The sequence below is a fragment of the Schistocerca americana genome, chromosome 9, assembly GCF_021461395.2.
Source record: "Schistocerca americana isolate TAMUIC-IGC-003095 chromosome 9, iqSchAmer2.1, whole genome shotgun sequence".
Lineage (NCBI taxonomy): Eukaryota > Metazoa > Arthropoda > Insecta > Orthoptera > Acrididae > Schistocerca > Schistocerca americana.
In genome coordinates, this window is record NC_060127.1 from 211365740 (window position 1) to 211388437 (window position 22698).

The 22698-nt window shown below is 43.2% G+C and overlaps 1 protein-coding gene across 1 annotated transcript in view; it reads left to right on the forward strand.

The window, feature by feature from the left end:
* The window catches only part of LOC124550833, a 165290-nt gene that overhangs the window by 95375 nt on the left and 47217 nt on the right, over window positions 1–22698 (forward strand). The window contains exon 3 of the mRNA XM_047125559.1: window positions 10457–10556. Within this exon, the coding sequence (XP_046981515.1) occupies window positions 10457–10556 (100 nt within the window). The remainder of the gene's footprint in view (window positions 1–10456; window positions 10557–22698) is intronic.

Here is a 22698-nt window from a genome sequence, read left to right on the forward strand (position 1 = left end):
GGAAAGATGATGTTCTTTACAGGAATGGCTCAATCTGTCCACCATCATTCCTCAACAATAACTGTAGTCGAGGAATAATTTTGTGAACAGCACTGTAAAGCATGTCCGGAGTTATGGTGAGGCATTGGCGTCGGATGTTGTCTTTCAGCACCCCTAGAGATGTCGGTCGATCACGATACACTTGCGACTTCAGGTAACCCCAAAGCCAATAATCGCACGGACTGAGGTCTGGGGGCCTGGGAGGCCAAGCATCACGAAAGTGGCGGCTGAGCACACGGTCATCCCCAAACGACGCGCGCAAGAGATCTTTCACGCGTCTAGCAATATGGGATGGAGCGCCATCCTGCATAAACATCGTACGTTCCAGCAAGTGTTTATCAGCCAGGCTGGGGATGATGCGATTCTGTAACATATCGGCGTACCTCTCACCCGTCACGGTAGCAGTTACAAAACCAGAATCACGCATTTCGACGAAGAAAAAAGGCCCGATAACGGTAGATGTGGTAAATCCAACCCGTACCGTGACTTTCTCGTCGCGCTATGGAGTTTCCACGACAGTTCTAAGGTTTTCGGTAGCCCAAATTCTGCAGTTGTGGGCATTGACAGACCCTCGGAGTGTGAAATGAGCTTCGTCGTTCCACAACACGTTACTCAACCAATCGTCATCTTCCGCCATCTTTTGAAACGCCCACACCGCAAATGTCCTCCGCTTCACTAAATCGTCAGGTAACAGTTCATGATGCCGATGGATTTTGTACGGATAGCATCGGAGGGTACGCCTAAGTGCCAACCAAACAGTAGTGTATTGAATGCCGATGCGACGTGCGACTGCACGAGCGCTGACTTCCCCGTGCATAGACGAACCCGCTACAGTCTCAATTTCTTCCTGAACTGTCTCAGCAGCATTATGCCTTGTGCTCGGTCGGCCACTACGGGGTCTATCGTCTAAACAACCCGTGGCCTCGAACTTCGAAATCATTCTTGCCACAGCTGCATTTGTCAACGGACCTTTACCCGTTCGAATCCCCTTCCTATGGTGATAAGATCGTAACGCTTAAGTAGCACATTCCCCATTCTGATAACACAGCTTCACTAAAAGAGCCTTTTCAGGTAACGTCAACATGCTGCGACTGCTGACGCATCTGATTATCTCTCTCATTACAGCTCCTTTTATACGCGATTGTTATGCGCAGTCACTGACGTTTTGCTGTCCAGCGCCATGTGTCCGACATTTTGTGAACTTTGTTTGGTTCTAATAAAACCCCATGTCATTCCAGACATGTGTGTCAATGTATACCCGGTACTTGTTCAATCTGCAGCTCCACCTCATCAACATGAAGTCGCTGTTTCGTGCGCAGTTGGTGCACAATGCATTACTGGGCCCATTTTTATTGATGACCCTGTTAATCGCAGTATTGTTCTGTTGCTATCCAGCCCAGACGCCGGCAGTGAAGCCGACAATAGCGTTGGAGATAGTTTCGTGATATGACTGCTCAGTGGCGCATGCATACTAGACAGAATGATCACACGTAACGGCACTGTTTGCCGGTGCCTCTGCCACAATCCGGGGCGCTCACCTGGATCCAGCAGCAACCAATCAAATAAGCTGTGCGGCGGTTATCGCACCAGATAATGGGCCAAAATCCTGTCTGCCTCTCAATTATGTGACCTTGCATTGCACACACTAGTCGTACTGCAGAGAGGGGTCGAAAGAACTGTGCATGCTATTTAAGTAAATAAAATGGCTTAATCTTATAATAAATGATTAATGGAAAATCTCATATAAAGATGTGAAAAAAAACTAACAAAGAGATAGAGGGGCTGGCCAGTACTTACCTCAGCTCAGTACAGCCGATAGATAACACAAATCAGAACAGAAAATTTGCATTCCTAGCTTTCGGAACTTTGTTCCTTCATCAGGGACGAGAGAGGGGAAAAAAGGGAAGAAGGGAAAGTGGATTCAGTTACTCACAACCCAGGTTATGTAGCAACAGGGAAAGGTAAACAGGGAGGGTAGCAAGGATGGAGGCATGGTTGTCGGAGGGAAGCCAAAGATATTCTACTGTTAAGTACTGTGCGAGCTTCAAACCAAAGAGGATACATACATAAGTAAAGAGGTATATAGCATAAAGATAAACACAACTATGTAACGTAGGTTCAGTCCAGGGGTATGGCGGGATGAAAGGATGTGTTGTAGTGCAGGTTCCCATCTCCGCAGTTCCGAGGGACTGGTGTTGGGTGGCAGAAGCCAAATGGCACGTACGTTGTAGCAGGTTCCTAGGTCCCTAGACTTATGCTGGACGGCATGCTCTGCTACTGGGTATTGGACATCTCCTAGGCGGACAGTCCGTCTGTGCCCGTTCTCGGTCCTGGGTTCGAAACGCACAACTGCATAAAGTTTGAATCAATATAAGCAGCAGTGGTGGCTTAAGACTTCTGGCGTAATAAGTCACTCTCATTTCGCCATTGCTCTTCTCAAAGATATTGCAGGAATGAACAGAGATTCAGGGAACTCTTTGCCCTTGGGGTGGGAAGCCGCCCCTACAAGGCAGAAGACTCAGCAATGACCTACAATATGAGGATGCAGAAAGCAATGGAAACCATTAGATTAAAGACACATAATGTGTATCCACAGGGCATGTGGCCTGTAAGTGAAAACATCTATCATCTCTACATTGGCAAACGATTCTGGACTAGTACCTCATTCGGATCTCCTGGAGGGGACTGCCGAGGGAGAGGTGACTATGAGAAAAAGATGGAATACCAATGAAATAGCGTTCTACGAGTCGGAGTGTAAGGCTCTATCAAGATGTAGTGGGAGTCAGCGAAATTGGAAGAGGACATGGATTTCTGGTTACATAACATCAACAGCAGCAGAAAACAATATAACGGGAGTAGGATTCGTTATGAACACGAAGGTAGTACAGAGATTGCATTACTGCGAACAGCCGGCCGTTGTAGCCGAGCGGTTCTAGGCGCTTCAGTCTGGAACCGCGCGACCGCTACGGTCGCAGGTTCGAATCCTGCCTCGGGCGTGGATGTGTGTGACGTCCTGAGGTTAGTTAGGTTTAAGTAGTTCTAAGTTCTAGGGGACTGATGACCTCAGATGTTAAGTGCCATAGTGCTCAGAGCCATTTGAACTATTTACTGTGAACAGTTTGACGATAGGGTTGTTCTCAACAGAATCGACAGAAAACCACCACCGGCAACGATAGTCCAGTTATAAATGTCAACGTGAAGAGATAGGGAAGGGTCATGACGATATTCAACGGGTGATTCTGTGCCTAAACGGAGACGAAAATATAGTAACACTTAAAGCTATTGCAGACCTTGGATGCGGGCGGACATTGACTGAAGTCCATGGGAGAAGATGAAAATTTGTGGCGGACCAGAATTCGAACCTGTGTCTCCTGCTTACTAGGCAGGTGCTCTGACCGCTGGACCATCCGGACACAGTGGTCATCGCAACTGCACGGACTACCCGAGCATGCCTCTCGTCAGACCCAAATTCTCAAGTTCTACTGATGCAGTGCCCCTTGCCCGGGAGACCTGGGTTCCAATGTCGGTCCGCCACATATTTTCATCTTCTCCCATGGACTTCAGTCAATGTCCGCCCGCAGTCAAAGTCTGTAGTTCCTTCGTGCATTAATTCATGATGGCTGCTGGATCAAAAATGCGGTTGTAGGTGAAGTAGTAGAAGAAAGGGTTACGGGAGAATATGGGCTTGGTAGTAGGAACGAGAGAGGAGAAAGACTAATTGACTTGTGCAATGTACTTCAGATATTAATAGCGAGTACTCGATTCAAGAACCACAAGAGGAGGAGGCGTACTTGGAAAAGGCCAGGGGGTAAAAGAAGATTTCAGTTGCATAACATCACGAACAAGCAGAGATTCCGAAATCAGGCATACCCAGAGGCAGATATAGGCTCAGATCACAATATGGTAATGATGAAGAGAAGGCTGAAGCTCAAGAGGCTAGTAAGGAAGAATCAGTGCACAAAGGATACGGAAGTACGAAGGAATGAAGAGATACGCTTGAAGTCCTCTGGGGCTACAGATACTGTGATAATGAACAGCGCACTAAGTAGTTCAGTTTAAGAGGAATGGAGATCTCTAAAAACAACAGTCACGGAAGTTGGAAAACCAAACATTGCTTCAAGAAAGGTAACCATGGGTGACACAATAAATGCAGCTGATCGGCGGAAGAAAGAAGTTTAAAAATGTCCATGGAAACTCAGGAATACAGACTTAAGGGTGAAATGATAGTTAAAGCAAGACCCTAAGCTGTCGACAGGCGTCGATATACATCAACGGTTACGGCTGAAAATGTGTGTCCCGACCGGGACTGGAACCCGGGATCTCCTGCTTACATGGCAGACGCTCTATCCACCTGAGCCACCGAGGGGACATAGGACAGTACGACTGCAGGGGTTTATCCCTTTCACGCTCCCCGTGAGACCCACATTCCCAACTTAACGTCCACACACTACATTCGTAGTGGCCCTGCCCATTTCATTCTAAGAGAATTGCATGGTCACCGATGGTATCTGTTCTTTCTCGGACATGTCCGAAAGAACAAATACCATCTTCATATAGTTCAAGCTAACCTGCCATTGACCTTCTTCTTCTGTGCTGGATGCACACGCATTGCCCGAACTCTCACGGGACTCGGTAAGATTGTCTGCCGCGAGTAATGAGTCTAATGGAGAGGGGCACTACGCATATGTACTACAATAGGAATTCCACTGTTAGATGGAGAGGAGAGTGTGGACAGAGGGAAAGAGTTCACTAAAGATCTCTGTGAGGGGAGAAGACTTGTCTTACGACGTGAGTCGATACTGAAGTGATAGAGCATCCAGTGTTAGAATCAGACTTTACTAGAGTTTTCGAGGACTAAAGACCAAATAATGCAGAAGGCGTACGTAACATTCCATTAGAATTTCTAAAACCATTGGGATACAAGGTAACCAAATGACTATTCGCGTTGGTGTGCAGAATGTATGAGACTGATGTTGTATCATCAGACTTTCGGAAAAACATCATCCAAAAAATTCCGAAGACTGCAAAAATCGAAAAGTGTGAGAAGTATCACACAATCAGTTTAATAGTTCATGCATCCAATTTTCTGACAAGAATAATGTACAGAAGAAAGGAAAAAAAATTGTGGATGTGTTAGTTGACAATCAGTTTGGCTTTAGGAAAGGTAAAGGCACCAGACAGCCAATTCTGACGTTGCAGTTGATAATGAATGCAAGACACGGTAACAAGATTTGTCGGCCTGGAAAAAGCTTTCGAGAATGTAAACGATGCAAGATCTTTAAGATTCTGAGAAAAATAGGAATAAGGTATAGGGAAGGAGGTAATTGCAATGCATACAGGATCCAAGAGGGAACGGTAAGAACAAAAGATCAAGAACGAAGTGCACGGATTAAAAACATTGTAAGGCAGCGGTAAGCTATAGGGAGAGATAGGTAATATACAATATATACAATAACCAAGAGGGAATAATACGGATGGACGATCAAGAATGAAGTGCTCGTATTAAAAAGGGTGTAAGACAGGGATGTAGTGCTTCGCCCATACTGGTCAATCTGTACATCGAAGAAGCAATGATCGAAATAAAAGGAAGCTTTCAGAGTGGAATTAAAATTCAGGGTCAAAAGGTATCAATGATACGATTCGCTGATGACGTTAGTATCCGGAGTAAAAGTGAAGAAGAATTAAGTGATCTGCTGAATGGAATGGACAGTCTAATGAGTACAAAATATGGATTGAGAGTAGATCGAAGAAAGAGTAAAGTAATGAGAAGTAGCAGAAACGAGAACTGCGAGAAATTTAACATCAGGATTGATGGTCACGAAGTAGATGAAAAGGAATTCTGCTACCCAGGCAGCGAAATAACCACTGACGGACGTAGCAAGGAGGACATCAAAAGCAGACTAGCAAAGACAAAAAGGGCATTCCTGGCCAAGAGCAGTCTACTAGTATCAAACATAGGCCTTAATCAGAGGAAGAAATTTCTGAGAATATAAGTTTGGAGCACAGTATTGTATGGCAGTGAAACATGGACTATGGGAAAACCAGAACAGAAGAGAATCGAAGCATTTGAGATGTGGTGCTACAGACGATGCTGAAAATTAGGTGGACTGATAAGGTAAGGAATGAGGAGGTTTTGCGCAGAATCGGAGAGGAAAGGAATATGTGGAAAACAGTGACAACAAGAAGGGACAGGATGATAGGACATCTCTTAAGACATGAGGGATCGACTTCCATGGTACTAGAGGGAGCTGTAGAAGGCAAAAATTGTAGAATTCATCCAGAAAATAACTGAACACGAGGGTTGCAAGTGCTACTCGGAGATGAAAAGTTTGGAAAACTGATGACAAAAAAAAAAGAATATTGCAAAATGACCAAAAATAGTAATTTGAGAAAATTTCAGTGAGGTAGAACAGAAAGTTGTTTAATTCAGTCTTAGCCACAGTATGCATTGGACATTTAATACGTTCTGGCAGGGTCTTGCAAACGTGTGAGTCCATGTATCTGACTCCTTTCTGCACTTATGTTAAGCCATCAATGATGAAAAACTGTCATCTTTAGTTATTTACTATTAAAAACAGTCTTGATCACGGTTTATTTATCAACGTGGCCGGTTTCGACCACTACTGTGGTCATCTTCAGACCATTGAGTAGGAACCTCTTTCTGTTGGAGAATCACTTGGTTGCACCAAGGGGTGAACCGGTCAAGATGGGATTGGAGAAGGTGTTGGGAACGCTGCAGGGTGGGGGCAAGGGCAATGAAGGCGGTGTCATTGGCAAACTGGAGAAGGTGGACGGGGGAGGGGGGGGGGTGATGGCGGCGGCATGTCCGCTGTATACAATAGGTACAGAAGGGGGGAGAGGACGGAGCCTTGGGGCACACCGGCGGAGGGAAAAAAGGTGTAGGAATCCGTGTTATGGATGGTGATGTAGGAAGGACGGTGGGAGAGAAAGGAGCCGATCAGACGGACGTAGTTAATGGGAAGGCCGAAGGTTTGGAGCTCGAAGAGGAGACCGGAATGCCAAACGCGGTCATAGGCACGTTCGAGGTCCAGGGAGAGGAAGATTGCGGAGCGACGGGAATTAAGCTGGTCGGAAAGGAGATGAGTGAGGTGAAGGAGAAGGTCGTCGGAAGAGAAGGACGGCCGAAAGCCACACTGGGTAACGGGAAGGAGGCGGTACTGGCGGAGATGCTGGTGGATGCGTCGGGTGAGGATGGATTCCAGGACCTTGCTGAAGACCGAGGTGAGGCTGATGGGACGGTAGGAGGAGACGGCGGACGGCGGTTTGCCAGGTTTAAGGAACATGAGGATACGGGAGGTTTTCCACAGGTCGGGGTAGTAACTGGTGGACAGGACTACATTGTAGAGCCTGGCCAGGGTGGAGAGGAAAGAGACAGAAGCTTCACGGAAGTGACGGTAGGTAAAACGATCGTGACCAGGAGCGGTGTTGCGTTTTGTGCGGAGTGTAGCAATGAGATCCTGTGCAGTGATAGGGGCATTGAGTTCCGTGTGTGCCATGTTGCTCAACTACTGGAAACCAGGAGCGAGGGGAGGGACTGAGGTTCGATCGCGGACATCCGGGAAGAGGGAGTAATCGAACTGGGGATCATCGGGCATGGGAAAGACATCGGAGAGGTAGGAGGCAAAGTGATTGGCCTTACTAAGGGTGTCAGGGAAGGGGTGATCGTCATGGAGAAGAGGATAGTAGGGGGAGGGTTTAGTTCCGGTAAGGCGACGGAAGGCTGACCAGAACTTGGACGAGTTTATAGGTAGGGTAGCATTTAAACGGGTGCACGTCTGTCGCCCGCCTCGGGGCCAGCGCTCCTCCTCATATGCAAAAGGCAGAGGGCGCTGCGGACCCGAGCTCAGCCGTGGCGCCACCTCTTCCGTCGGCAGTAACGAACGCCCTGAGACGCCGACGGCCGCGACAGGAGCTGTGGCCAGCGGTGTCACGGTCGGGGCGCGCGTGCGCGAGTTGGTTGGTTGGTTGGGTCCGTGGATACAACAAAGTCTGTTCCAAAAAACTGACATCCGAGCACAAAACGAAACTCTTTGGAGCAGCACTGACATTCCTGCAGCGGTATCATGATGACGGGGGCAAGTTCCTCGACAGGATCGTGATGGACGATGTCTCACCTGACCCCAGAAACCGAACAGCAGCCAATGCACCCGGCATCACAGTGGATGGAGACGAAACTCAGACAGACTGCGTCGGTGCAGAAATTTGTCATTAGGACTTAGATTGCACTTATCGTCCGACAAAAGCACAATGAAAGAAATATTGCTGCATGCAACCGTAAAACGTAAGTCGTACTTATATTTTAGTAAGTAAATAAAAATATGTTAATGAATCTTCTCTCTATATATTACTGTATATAAAACAAGTCCCCTGTTCGCTTCTTCTTGTATGTCCAGGCTAGTCACAGGAAGTGCTGTTATTTTGGTAGTGTCATGCAATTCCCAGTACCAATATCTTGCGAGTACCGATATGAATAACAGCCAAATGTCATCAATGTTCCCCATTCCGGGGATGGTATGGCGCAACAGGCGAACTTTACAAATATTCTCTCTGAGTTTTATTAATGTAAATATGTGGGAACAAACGCTTTAGAGTGCGTAAACTCCAAGTGTAAGACTTTAGGAGTATATAAAATGTATCATAGATACCAGAGCTGTAACTACAAATATAATCTCTAAATGGTCAAAGATCATCGACGTAAATGATCATAAAAACCATGGTACAAGGGTCCTCGATCTCACTTTTTGATCTCAAATTTTGTTTATTTCGCCCGCTCGCTTATTTAGCTCGCTCGATTCTGAATTGGGCCAACTTTCATCTGATGCCGACTTGGTTGGGTGTTCAGCTTTAAGTCTGATCTGGAGAATAAGTGTTTAATCACATTCCGGGAATAATTAAATGTACAGGAATCATATAAAAGTTTTATTTGTTTCTCCGTGATTAGAATCGAGTAGTGTCTCTGACGACCAAATGTAAATGTGTGTGTCACTTAAATTCATTTTTTATTTTATTTAAAATACCACTCCATTTGCCGGCCGGTGTGGCCGAGCGGTTCTAGGCGCTTCAGTGTGGAACCGCGCGACCGCTAAGGTCGCAGGTTCGAATCCTGCCTCGGGCATGGATGTGTGTGCTGCCCTTAGGTTAGTTAGGTTTAAGTAGTTCTAAGTTCTAGGGGACTGATGACCTCAGATGTTAAGTGCCATAGTGCTCAGAGCCTTTTGAACCACTCCTTTTCTTACAAGATTAGTAATTGCGGAATAATTAAATACGGAAGTTTTTATTTTGGTCGGGGTAGTTTTCGAGCGCCATTCTGTGCGCATCTTCCTTTTGTCCTTAAATTCCGATAGAACTTGCAATCATTTTTTACATCAAGAAGTCCAGGCAAATTACATTTTCTTTTCCGAAAGTAAGCAGAACTATCTTTCAAGGTCAAGATTACCAAAAGAACTGCCTTCCAAGCTGTTAGCTGTAGGTATTTCGAAGTTGCTACTAAAATTGTTTAATAATTTATGTAAAAACGTTAACAATAGAATCAATGAAACTGTATTTCATGAAAAGAGGCCCCAGCTTTCTTTCACGTTGCCGTCATTGCTAATATTTCAAGTCAGATTTTACAGAACGTTAATATTTTCATTCGTCAGTTATTATACGCAGTTTCAATTCATTTTAAGAGAGGCGGTGAGGTTAAAATGGGTTAACTGTCTACACACATAATTAAGTTTGTACGGAACCCCGCGTGCGCGAGCTGTACTCGCATTTGGCCAATCTTTGAAAGTATGCAGTAAGTTTGGAAGGTAGGAGACGAGGCACTGGCGGAAGAACAGCTGTGAGAACGGGTCGTGAGTCGTGTTTGGGTAGGTCAATAGGTAGAGCACTTGCCCGAGAAAGGCAAAGGCAACGAGTTCGAGTCTCGGTCTAACACACAATTTTAATCTGCCAGCACGTTTCATTCAGTACCTTGTGTTCACCTCCCCTTGAAATAAGATGGTGTATTTGTCTCTCATAAAGCTAGCGTCCTAGTCATTGCTACGTACAACCGAAAAACCTGAACAAGTATGTAAATTATACCACTCCTACGCAAGGACTGAGTGGAAACATTCATGTAGCCGATGTAACCATCAGTTGGCTGTCTCACATTGAGTGAAACCACACAAACCCGGAGAATGAGTGAAAAACATCCATGTAGCCAACGTTGCCGCAAATAGAAGCTGCATTCGGTTGCTTTATTCGACTGAAAAAGTTGAAACGACAAAAAACAAACAACTCTCCAATCGATTGTTAAGAGCAATTTGTTGTCCCAGGGAGGGTGAAGCCTGTATACAGAAGATATTTCAGTTTTATAAAATGAGAATTCCACGCACGAACGTGGTGATAACACAAACTTGTTTTTATGTCACAGGTGTTCTTTGGCCCCGTACTGTTTGGCATGCTGTACATCCTCAACAACCAGAAGAGCACTCTCTTCTTCGATGATAACATCACTGGTCCTCTCCCGTCCGGTAAGTTTCAACCGCATATCTAGACTGCCTAATGCGCTACGGCATGAGAATGGTTAATCTGAGAACCTTTTCTCAGTGTCTGTTAATAAATTTACCATTACCAAAGAGTAACTCTCCTCTCCCGTCACTGTACTACACAAAGAAAGAACAAACACAAACATAAACAATTCGTAGATGCACAGAAGACACGAATAAAGTGCAGAGGTGTAGACGGTATTGTTGTGCCCGGCGATTATACGAGTACACTCGCGTATGGAACGGCAGGGTCTTTGATTTGCTCTCGGAGGAGACTGAATGGACCTATAACACATGAAATATTAGCTTATTTTATAAGAATGCAGGGTGATTTTTTTCCACCGTGTACAAACTATAGGGATTGATCAATGAGAGGATAAGGAAGAGAAAAGGTCTAATGAACTTACGTCTGGAAATGCTACAGACCATTTATTCAATCGTACATTGATACAGAGACTTGAGTCTAATACGCGCTGCATCACGCAGCCACAATTACAGTATGTGCTGAAAATGGTTTCGATGCGCCTCAACGCACGCGTGTACGCGCCGTAGCGTGTTCTCTCTCACACGTTCACATCGCCCAGGCTGCATCAGAACAGCGTCAAAGGAAGCAGGAGTACGTTGCGCCAGTGTCCCCACATCTGGAATGGGCTCTGCATACACGTGACTTTTTGAGATGGCCCCATAACCAGACATCGCACGAGTTGAGATCTGGTGAACGAGGAGGCCATGCAAGTGGATGCCCTCGTCCTCGTCTCTGAAAAACTTAGAACGAGATAGAGAAAGTAACGTGACACATCAACAGCTCGGTGGAAATGAATGAAAGTGTGGCAGCACGTTTCCAGAGGTCTCCCAGCAGTGCACAGAAGGCTCCAGAATACAAGGCAGTTGAAGGAACGGGAAAAACACAGTGTGTGCCAATCAGCTACCAGTTACGTTGCACTGTGATGGAGTCCTTCATCACAAAACTGCCTGAAGACAACATATGGATGACTTCACATGGGGAAGAATCATTGGGAAACTGGAAGAAGCGCGAAGTATGACGAGGGTAGCCTAGGAACTAGGTATTGCCCACAGGTCTGTTTCACGTGCATGGGGAGCGATCCAAACCACAGGAACTGCTGTCCAAATCACTACAGTCAACTATAGCAGCAGATGTCCGCTACTTTGTTCTACAAGTAAGAAGGGATTCATGTCAAACAAGGCTTGTAGTTTCAATCAGATTTAACAGGACTGCAAGGCACACAGTCTCACATCCCAAAGTGGTACAGCCATTGCATGGGAAGGGGTGGGGGGGGGGGGGGGCAGTTCCTTTGCCTGACAGCCAGTAGTTGTGTTCATTGACATGCACACACCTCACCGACACAATATTGACTGTACCAAGGGTGTAGTGACTGGGCCAAGGAAGAGCAGGGCCACATGCTCTTTTCAAATTCTGGATGTACACTCATATGTCAGAAAGTGGGAGGATTAAATACAGCCAGATACATTGCCAAACGTGAATGCTCTGATAGGTCAGCTATCACCTTTGAACACAGTGTGGTCGCCGGTCGACGTTATTGTTATGCTGTACTTCTTCCCTATGTGAGTCTTTTCAGTGGTGCATTTTGCCCTGATTTTATTTTCATGAATGACAGTATGCAACAGCATCGAATAGCACAAATGGAGAGAGATATTCGGCGAATGAACTGCCCTCGCCATTCCCCCAACTTAAACCCCTCAAGCACATGTGGGATGCATTGCAGAAACGAATTGCAGCACATCCATATGCACCAAGGACCATCCACCAGTTGCCAACCGTGCTAGAGGAAGAATGGAACGCCCTACCACAAAAGTACTCCCTAACAACCTTGTCGTCAACACGGCAGCATGTTACAGAGCAAGTATTGCCATCCACAGTAGTCACAAACTCAATTAAGAACTATGTCCCGCCTTTTGTAGCTGTGCTGGCGTAAGCTGGCGCCAGCACACCTTCCGGCAAAGAGGTTGCGAGAAGATCGATAGGGGCCAGAGACAGACTCACAAGAAACGCGCTGCCAACGCCCTCTCGCCGCCAGTATTTAGATCGCCGCCGCAGACCAGAGGGGTTGGGTTGTTTGGGGAAGGAGACCAAACAGCGAGGTCATCGGTCTCATCGGATTAGGGAAGGATGGGGAAGGAAGTCAGCCGTGCCCTTTCAAAGGAACCATCCCGTCATTTGCCTGGAGCGATTTAGGGAAATCACAGAAAACCGAAATCAGGATGGCCGGACGCGGGATTGAACCGTCGTCCTCCCGAATGGGACCGGAGGGCTCCGCCAGTAACAGTCTGTCATCCAGTGAGTCGCTGAGACATCAGTCGCAGCCCAGTCACTTGCAGGCAGCACATAGCGACCAGAGTAGTGTACATAGCGGACTTGTATACTTCACCAGCAGCGAGGCTAACGTGGTTTGTTACAGAGAGCTTGCACCACAACACCTCGACCATGTGGAGTTCAGTAATTTTCTGTTCTTACGAATAAAGAAACCTGTTTATATGCGTGCAGTCGGGTTATAGATGGAGGATACCAGCCACCAATAACGTCCTCTCCTTGCTTCCCATGGTACAAGCCTACAGCGACAACGACACGACACAAAAGTAACCTTGTAAATGATAGATTTCAGGTATCAGTCGTCCTTTTGAAATTTTATTGGCAGATCTAGATTTCAGCTAGAAACTAGCCATTCTCAAAGCACTGTCATTTTTGATCAGTGCATGTAATGCCTGTTGGTCGGGCTTCATTCACAGTTCACTGAATTATTCAATGTATATTCAATGAATATTCAGAGTATTCAATGAACTGTGCAAAAGCTTATTGATCACAGATTCGTGAACACTACCAGAAATGTCGCTGCGGGCGCAACATTTAAAATTATGACGTACACTTTCTCGTGGAACTGACTGTATGTGTGGCTATAGCCGTATCACCAATGCTGAGTGCTTTTAGCAATGACGATAAGAAAATGAACTTCGGCTAAAATAAAATGAAAATAAAGATTGAAATTGAATCACAGTAGTTAGCAAAATTTGGAAAAAGTGTTATGAATTTAGTTAACGAATAAAGAAAATAAAGGGTTGCCAGCTCATTACATGGGCAAAATTACTGTTTCTGTAGTTATATATTTGTGTTACCGGTAAATTTATGTAAAAATACTTGGTTTGTTATCAGGCAAAACTTGCACGCAATTGTTAAATATTACGTTAGCACAGATGCACATAGATACGTGACAGTGATCAAATACTTTTCAGTTAAATCGTAAAGCATGTAACAATTTAGTCATGAACAGAGAGCAATAAAATTCCATTAGCTGCGGGTGGTTACGTAAATTGCAAAAATCGGATCGTCATTCACTGTAATGTTTATTGTTGTTAGTTTTGCGCAAAAGGCATTTATACTTAATGATTACCAAATACAGTCATTTAAATTGGAAAATATCGTAATAATTAGGCCCACGTTCAATAATCACTTTCTTGTAATTCATAGTTACGTGATCTGCAAAGCTAATTTTCAATTGTAAAAGTTTGCCTAATTCGTAAAATGATTTTACTGATTTACGTGGTTAAGCACTGCTTTTGAAATTAAAGTTCAAATTACTAGATGTAAGCACTTTGGTTAATTATTGTCTTACAAACAATGGAAACTTTACTTACTGTTACTCTTTTCATCATAGCCTTATACAGGTCTGATCAAATAATTGGTTAGATCTTACTTCGTGTTCAGTCGTTATCGGTGTGTGAAAGGCAATGTTCGTTGACAATGTCTGGCACAAACTTTTCTTCATGCAGCCTCACAATTGAAACTGGAACTACGGTACTCTTCATGTCAACTGGTACCATCTTGCAGTGACTATACTATCCCCGCTTAATAGCTTATGCTGTGGCTGGCCACATCAAACTTCCGCCGAGCCATTCAGCCTTAACGTATACTTTCGCACCGCTGCCTTGCGGCCGTGTCTCAACACCCACGCCGCTGTTTTCTCCACCGTTCTCCGCACGCGACTTGCATAGACTGTTTACACCTCAACACCGTTCTGCGCTGAACAACTGGCGCGCTAGAATGTGATTGGAACTGCGTTTTACTCTTTGAAAACAACGTATAATACTAACGAAACCAGCGTGTTTTCATACAACTAGCTTACACTTCGTATTCATTCAATTTTAAAATAGAAATACAGTTTAAAATTTTAGCATCTCATAAGGAAAATGTTAGCACAATTATTGGGTCAGTTCTAGTGTTACCGTTTTTAGCTAACGTACTGTTGTTGTTGTTGTGGTCTTCAGTCCTGAGACTAGTTTCATGCAGCTCTCCATGCTACTCTATCCTGTGCAAGCTTCTTCATCCACTTGTCGGCTTTGAGCAATAACATCACACCAAGGTAGAGAGGCTACATAGAGATAGTCTTTGAAAGCAGCTGATCATATTCGTAAACAAATGAATTAAGCAAACGATAAAATTACAACCACAGCTCACGTGATTTTTTTTTTTTTTTTTTTTTTTTTTTTTTTTTTTTTTTTTTTTTTTGTGGTAAGATCTTTCGGGATCAAACTGCTGAGGTTATCGATCCCTAAGCCTACACACAACTTAATCTCAGAGGGAGGACTCAAACCTCCGACGTGGAGAGTGAGAATAAAGCTGATGTAAACATTGCAATATGTACTATTCTGCGTTTGCTGGAACCTTATTGGATTTTCGTTTCACGCGGAACTGCTGCCAAGTTATCTCGAGTACTGTCAAGTACGATAATAAGAGTACGTTTTGTGCTCTGCGTGACGCACACATCTACTTAGCGATAATACGGGACAACAGCTTTACCGGCACGTTTAACTTGGACAGCACTGACCGGTAAGCTGGTACAGCTAGCCTGTAGTGACGTGGCCAGCTGCAGTTCACACGTAAAAAGAGACAAGCAGAGGAGCAATACAGCTTGGAATACCATTTAATTTTTGAGAAAATCTCCCACAACACGCTCCTTATACGACTATATGGAAACCACAACACGTTACCGTTTTTAGCTAACGTACTGTTGTTGTTGTGGTCTTCAAAAAATGGTTCAAATGGCTATGAGCACTATGCGACTTAACTTCTGAGGTCATCAGTCGCCTAGAATTTAGAACTAATTAAACCTAACTACCCTAAGGACATCACACACATCCATGCCCGAGTCAGGATTCGAACCTGCGACCGTAGCGGTCGCTCGGTTCCAGACTGTAGCGCCCAGAACCGCACAGCCACTCCGACCGGCTTGTGGTCTTCAGCCCTGAGACTGGTTTCATGCAGCTCTCCATGCTACTCTATCCTGTGCAAGCTTCTTCATCTCCCAGTACTTACTGCAACCTACATCCTTTTGTTCTGTTTAGTGTATTCATCTCTTGGTCTCCCTCTACGATTTTTACCCTCCACGCTGCCCTCCAATACTAATTTGGTGATCCCTTGATGCCTCAGAACATGTCCTACCAACTGGTCCCTTCTTCTTGTCAAGTTGTGCCACGAACTCCTCTTCTCCCCAATTCTATTCAATACCTCTTCATTAGTTATGTGATCTACCCATCTAATCTTCAGCATTCTTCTGTAGCACCACATTTCGAAAGCTTCTATTCTCTTCTTGTGTAAACTATTTATCGTCCATGTTTCACTTCCATACATGACTACACTCCATACAAATACTTTCAGAAACGACTTCCTGACACTTAAATCTATACTCGATGTTAACAAATTTCTCTTCTTCAGAAACCCTTTATTTACTATTGCCAGTCTACATTTTATATCCTCTCTACTTCGACCATCATCAGTTATTTTGCTCCCCAAATAGCAAAACTGCGTTACTACTTTAAGTGTCTGATTTCCTAATCTAATTCCATCAGCATCACCCGACTTGATTCGACTACATTCCATTATCCTCGTTTTGCTTTTGTTGATGTTCATCATATATCCTCCTTTCAAGACACTATCCATTCCGTTCAACTGCTCTTCCAAGTCCTTTGCTGTCTCTGTCATTGGTGAATCTCAAAGTTTTTATTTCTTCTCCATGGATTTTAATACCTTCTTTGAATTTTTCTTTTGTTTCCTTAACTGCTTGCTCAATATACAGATTGAATAACATCGGGGAGAGGCTACAACCCTGTCTCACTCCCTTCCCAACCACTGCTTCCCTTTCATGCCCCTCGACTCTTATAATTGCCGTCTGGTTTCTGTACAAATTGTAAATAGCCTTTCGCTCCCTGTATTTTACCGCTGCCACCTTCAGAATTTGAAAGAGAATATTCCAATCAACATTGTCAAAAGCTTTGTCTAAGTCTACAAATGCTAGAAACGTAGGTTTGCCTTTCCTTAATCTATTGTAATTAAAAACAAGAATGATGAAAATTCCTTACTTAACGACAGGGTAATTTTTTCTGCGTAAGCTGTGTGTAGCGCAAGAGAGTATAGAAGGGTTTCACCGTATAGTTAAATATCGAAGCCACTGAAGGTAGTAATTACAGTCAGTCGTCTGGTAATCTCTTAGCTCTATCCTCATCCGAATCCGAGAAATACATCTGAGTTATGGAAGTGTCACCTGCTGTGTTGATAACGAGCCTATGAACAACAGAAGCCACGAACCCAAACAGGCGCACCATTTTCTCTTCTTCTTTCATGACGAGCCGTTCTTGTCACGCCAACGTTCGGCAGTGACGTGTGACAAAGCTGCACGCGTTAGTTTCAGTACGTCTGGCAGCTTAACAGTCTTGTCACTTCACAGCTCGGCTCCAGATCGGTACTGCTGGGTTCATATTGTAGCAAATATAAAAATGCAGCATTTGTATGATGTGCTAGATGCTGTGAAAATGATCGTTTTTCATGTTTCTACAACACTTATCTACCTCTTTGGTTTAAAGGATGGACATAGCCCAAACATAGAGGATTTGGTTTTTCATTTTTGCCTTAAAAAATAAATTGTTATGTTTTCTTAATTTAAATACCTCTTATGAACAGTCTTTGATAAAACATCGATAGTTAAGAATTGAAATGGAAACAGGAATTTCGTGTCCAATATGTAATTAGTAACAAGAAGACGTGAATTATTCATAAAAATGATGATAAGTTTTATAATAACGAAATGCAGGTATTTAGAATTGAACGAGGAAAAAAATGATACTGGTGTGATTTGAACCAACGCACGAATAACCGCATTTGGTTGTCATTCCATTATGCTACTGACTCCAGTTTTTGTTTTTAATTTTGTTCTATATTGTTCGTTTCGTTTGATCTGGGTGGACGTTACATGACACCCGTTCAAGTTGATCGTTGATTCCCTTACTCAGTTTTTTTTTTTTTTTTTTTTTTTTTTTAATTACAGACTCTGACCGAACATGCTGAGCTACCGTGCCCGCAACCACTAAACCATACCGAATACTACGTCCAATCTGAGTTTGTTAAACAACTGCATTATATACAATGCTGGGAGAACTTCTCCGTAAATATATGAAAAACATTAAGAACAGGCTGTTTCTCGACACTTTCTAACTGTGTTCCATGCGCGTGTTTGACTACGGAACAGAAAGCAGCCTCAGCTATTTTCATACTGCGCATTAACAGCTCAACAATCAGAGCACAACGCTGCAGAGGCTGTGACTGTAACGATTTTTGAAATAAAAACTACGTGGTTAAAGCGTGACTAAGAGAACCGTTGATGGCTGTTAATACATTTAGATATCTTAAAGTTTATTTAACGTAACTTAGTAACAAGATATCTCATACATAAGAGCGTAACAACACCTGTGTACGTGTGCTACGGTTTCTGACCAATCGTTACGTTTGCATCTCTTTACATCAGGTTTACTCTTATGATGAACGAATTATAGAATTAAGCTATATAGGTCAATTCTAGTTAACTATTCCAATCACCCGCGGTACATAACTTAGCCACTTTTTCCGGCAGGTGTGGGCACTGAAATTTAATAGGCTTTCTGCATTTGTAGTTGTTCTCTGAGCTTCTGTGGAAAAATGACTAATATTGGAACCTATATAGATTATTTATAGTTAACGATTCCAATCATTTTACTGTTCGTTATTCAGACCGTTTAAAGAACAAGTGTGCGCAGTAAAGAGTTATAGGGTTTCTACATTTGATACTACTCTCTTCACTACTATCGGAAAGAGAAAAATTTGTAAATTGAACCTACCTCCTACAGAGGTCAATTCCAGTTACCATTTCCAACCATTCGATAGTTCATTAATTAGATCGTTTTTTTTCAGCGGATGTGTGCTCTAAAATGTAGGCTAATACGATTTCTGAACTTGTAAGTGTTCTCTACACGCCTGCAAAAAAGTTACAAGAATCGGTTACAAGAATTGACCTTCACATTCAGTTCTAGTTACCGATTCGAGTTTTTGTTATTTCACGGCAGTAGTTTTAGAGAGCATTTACGAATGTAGGAATGCTGTTGAATTTCAGTGCATACAACGGTTGTAAAAATAATTTACACGTGAATCATGGAAAGGTTGGAATCGGTGACTGGGATTACCTATATACGAAATTAGAATTAGAATTATATATTAATACCTTCAGGTGCTGGCGGGCGTTGATATATATCAACGGGGGCAACTGAAAATGTGTGCCCCGACCGGGACTCGAACCCTGCATGCATGGTAGACGCTCTATCCATCATTTTTTCTTTTTAATCTCATTTTGTTCGCTTCATCTGCTCGGGGCGGACGTCGTAAGACACCCGTTTAAGTTCGACGTTGATCGATTAACTCAGTGTTTTTATTACAGAGGGCAACTAACCCTCTGACCGAACACGCTGAGCTACCGTGCCGGTTATCCATCCGAGTCACCGAGGGCACAGGGGATAGTGCGACTGCAGGGACTATCTCGCGCACGCGTCCCGCGAGACCCACATTCTCACCTTGTATGTCCACACACTACAATCGTAGTGTCCCACCCCAACACACTCATTACTCGTGGAAGACATTCTTACCAAGTCCAGTAAGACATGTCCGAAAGAACAGACACCATATCCATATTAGTATTTACCCATATATATATATATATATTTTAATTATGAATTTGGCCAGCTATGGACCGCATACAACTTAAGACTTATGGTGTTTCTTTTTCTTCCGTTCTTCCCAGTACTTCTTCATTTTCTCGCCAACTGCTCGTCTCTGCTCATCTGTCCACACTCTCTTGGGTCGAGGTTTTGGCGCATCTTCTTCATAGTTTGCGTTTTCTATAAGTAGCCTAAAGTTATTCCTGTCACGTATTATTTCTTCTGTAGCACCTATTTTGTTGGCGTCTTTCTTTACTGCTTCTATCCATCCTACGGTGTTTTTCAGCTTACTAACGTAATTAAAAATTTTCTTTGTAATTCGTGTTTCTTCCATTCTTTTTAAATGTCCATAAAATTTTAGCCGTCTCTTCCTCATTGTATCTGTGATCTTTTCTGTATTTTTGTATAGGTGTTCATTTCTCCTTTTAATCCACCTGTTTTCCTTGTTTTTCTCAGGACCTAGAATTTTTCTTAATATTTTTCTCTCTCTTTTTTCTAGTTCTCTTAATTCGCCTTTCTTATTCAATGTTAGGAACTCTGATCCATATGTTGCTTGTGTCCTAATAACTGAATTATAATGTTTAATCTTTGCTTGTATGGATATTGATTTCTTATTGTAGTAGTTTTGTGTTAATTTATATGCAAATTCCAACTTTTTTATTCTTTCTTTATTTGTTGTGTTGTCCAGTCCATTGGCTTGGATCCACTCCCCCAGGTATTTGAATCTATCAACTCTTTTAATTTTTCCATACTTTGTTTTCATAAACTTTTCTGTATTATGTTTGTGTTCTATATATATATATATATATATATATATATATATATATATATATATATATATATATATATGACTTAGTAAATGACTTAGTAAATAACTGCCTGAAATGTGATGCTAATTTTATGGCACACTATATACCTATGTTTACGAGTATGATCCACTGCTTTCATAGATTGCCTATACGTAGCGTCTTTGCTTTAAGTACGAGATCATTGCTCAAAGACTGCGAGCGGAAGCGATCACTAGAATTAATCCAATTAATTAGAACCTTTGTTTCACAGAATAAAAACACATCGTAACAGCAAAATTGAAGAGAAAAAATTAGTAATCCACAGTTGTTGTGTTCCAAATGATTTCAGCTTTTAACTCAAAACGCGTGCATGGACGATTACGATATGCGACAGGTTTTAGTGCTCCCCAAAGAAAAGCATAGCGGAGTGGGATCCAACGAGCACGGGGCTATAGTTTTTTTGACATGAGACGTTCTTCAAAAATCTTCCAGAAGACGCATAGTGTTGTTAGCTGAGTGTGTGGTAATGTTATCCTGTAGAAACCATGAGAAGATGATTTCGTCTTCCTTTAGCCGGCCAAAGAAATCGTGCATGACTAAACTGTAATTTTCATTGTCCACGCTTTCTTCAAAAGGTAAAGATTCAACAATCCGCAGTCTTGATACTGCTCCCCACACACCAGTTTTCTGATCATTCAGTGGCGTTTCAAGCACAGCACTAGGATTCTCCGTTGACCATAATCGTGTGCTTTCTGTGTTCACACGATCAGAGAGTCTTTCCAGTCTTGCACCGCTATCAGATTATATACGAACAATTTCAACGTTTGCCTAATTGCTTTATACGCGGTTGCAATCCCGGTATCTTTTGTTGAGCGAACTTGGGAAATTATTTTATTGGGCTCTACTGCAAGGAGACGGAAATATCTAGCAACTTGTGTTCAATTACTTTTGGTGTTCTTCCCGTTCGTTCCGTATCTAATACGACCTGTATCTCGAAATTTCTCAATAAGTCGAAGAACCGCACTACTATAGGGTACAGCTGCTACAGAGAATTTTTCAGCAAATGCCTCTTGCACTAAATACGTGTATTTACTGTCTTATCGAAATAAATGTTACGCAACAGTAGAATGAATTAAAAAGCAATCTAGGATAATATCCATGAAAAAACAGCTGTGCAAGTTGTGTTCAGCATATAATCGCACTTTCCGTTTAGTAAATTGCGAATACTGTTTATACAGAATATAAAAAGCAAAATGATGAGATGAACGACGAACGTTGGCGAAGTCTATGTTGGAAGCCCATCTTCAACACGATGATGTGTGACCCTAACAAGACGGTTAACTAATTTTGTGAGTCAGAATTAAGTTTGCAACAAAATGACGACCATAAATCGGCATTGGAGTTCGTTATCATCCGACTGAGTGAAGATAGGTTCGTCATCTGCAACGCGCTTTGAAAACTTAAGACTGAAACAATGGTGGCCAATTCATTGAATCAACGTATTACATCTACATCCGTACTCCGCAAGCCACCTGACGGTGTGTGGCGGAGGGTACTTTGAGTACCTCTATCGGTTCTCCCTTCTATGCCAGTCTCGTATTGTTCGTGGAAAGAAAGATTGTCGGTATGCCTCTGTGTGGGCTCTAATCTCTCTGATTTTATCCTCATGGTCTCTTCGCGAGATATACGTAGGAGCGAGCAATATACTGCTTGACTCCTCGGTGAAGGTATGTTCTCGAAACTTCAACAAAAGCCCGTACCGAGCTACTGAGCGTCTCTCCTGCAGTCTTCCACGGGAGTTTATCTATCATCTCCGTAACGCTTTCGCGATTACTAAATGATCCTGTAACCAAGCGCGCTGCTCTCCCTTGGATCTTCTTTATCTCTTCTATCAACCCTATCTGGTACGGATCCCACACTGCTGAGCAGTATTCAAGCAGCGGGCGAACAAGCGTACTGTAACCTACTTCCTTTGTTTTCGGATTGCATTTCCTTAGGATTCTTCCAATGAATCTCAGTCTGGCATCTGCTTTACCGACGACCAACTTTATGTGATAATTCTACTTTAAATCACTCCTAATGCCTACACCCAGATAATTTATGGGATTAACTGCTTCCAGTTGCTGACCTGCTATATTGTCACTAAATGATAAAGTATTATGTATTCGCAGCACATTACACTTGTCTGCATTGAGATTCAATTGCCATTCCCCGTACCATGCGTCAGTTCGTTGCAGATCCTCCTGCAGTTCAGTACAATTTTCCATTGTTATAACCTCTCGATATACTAC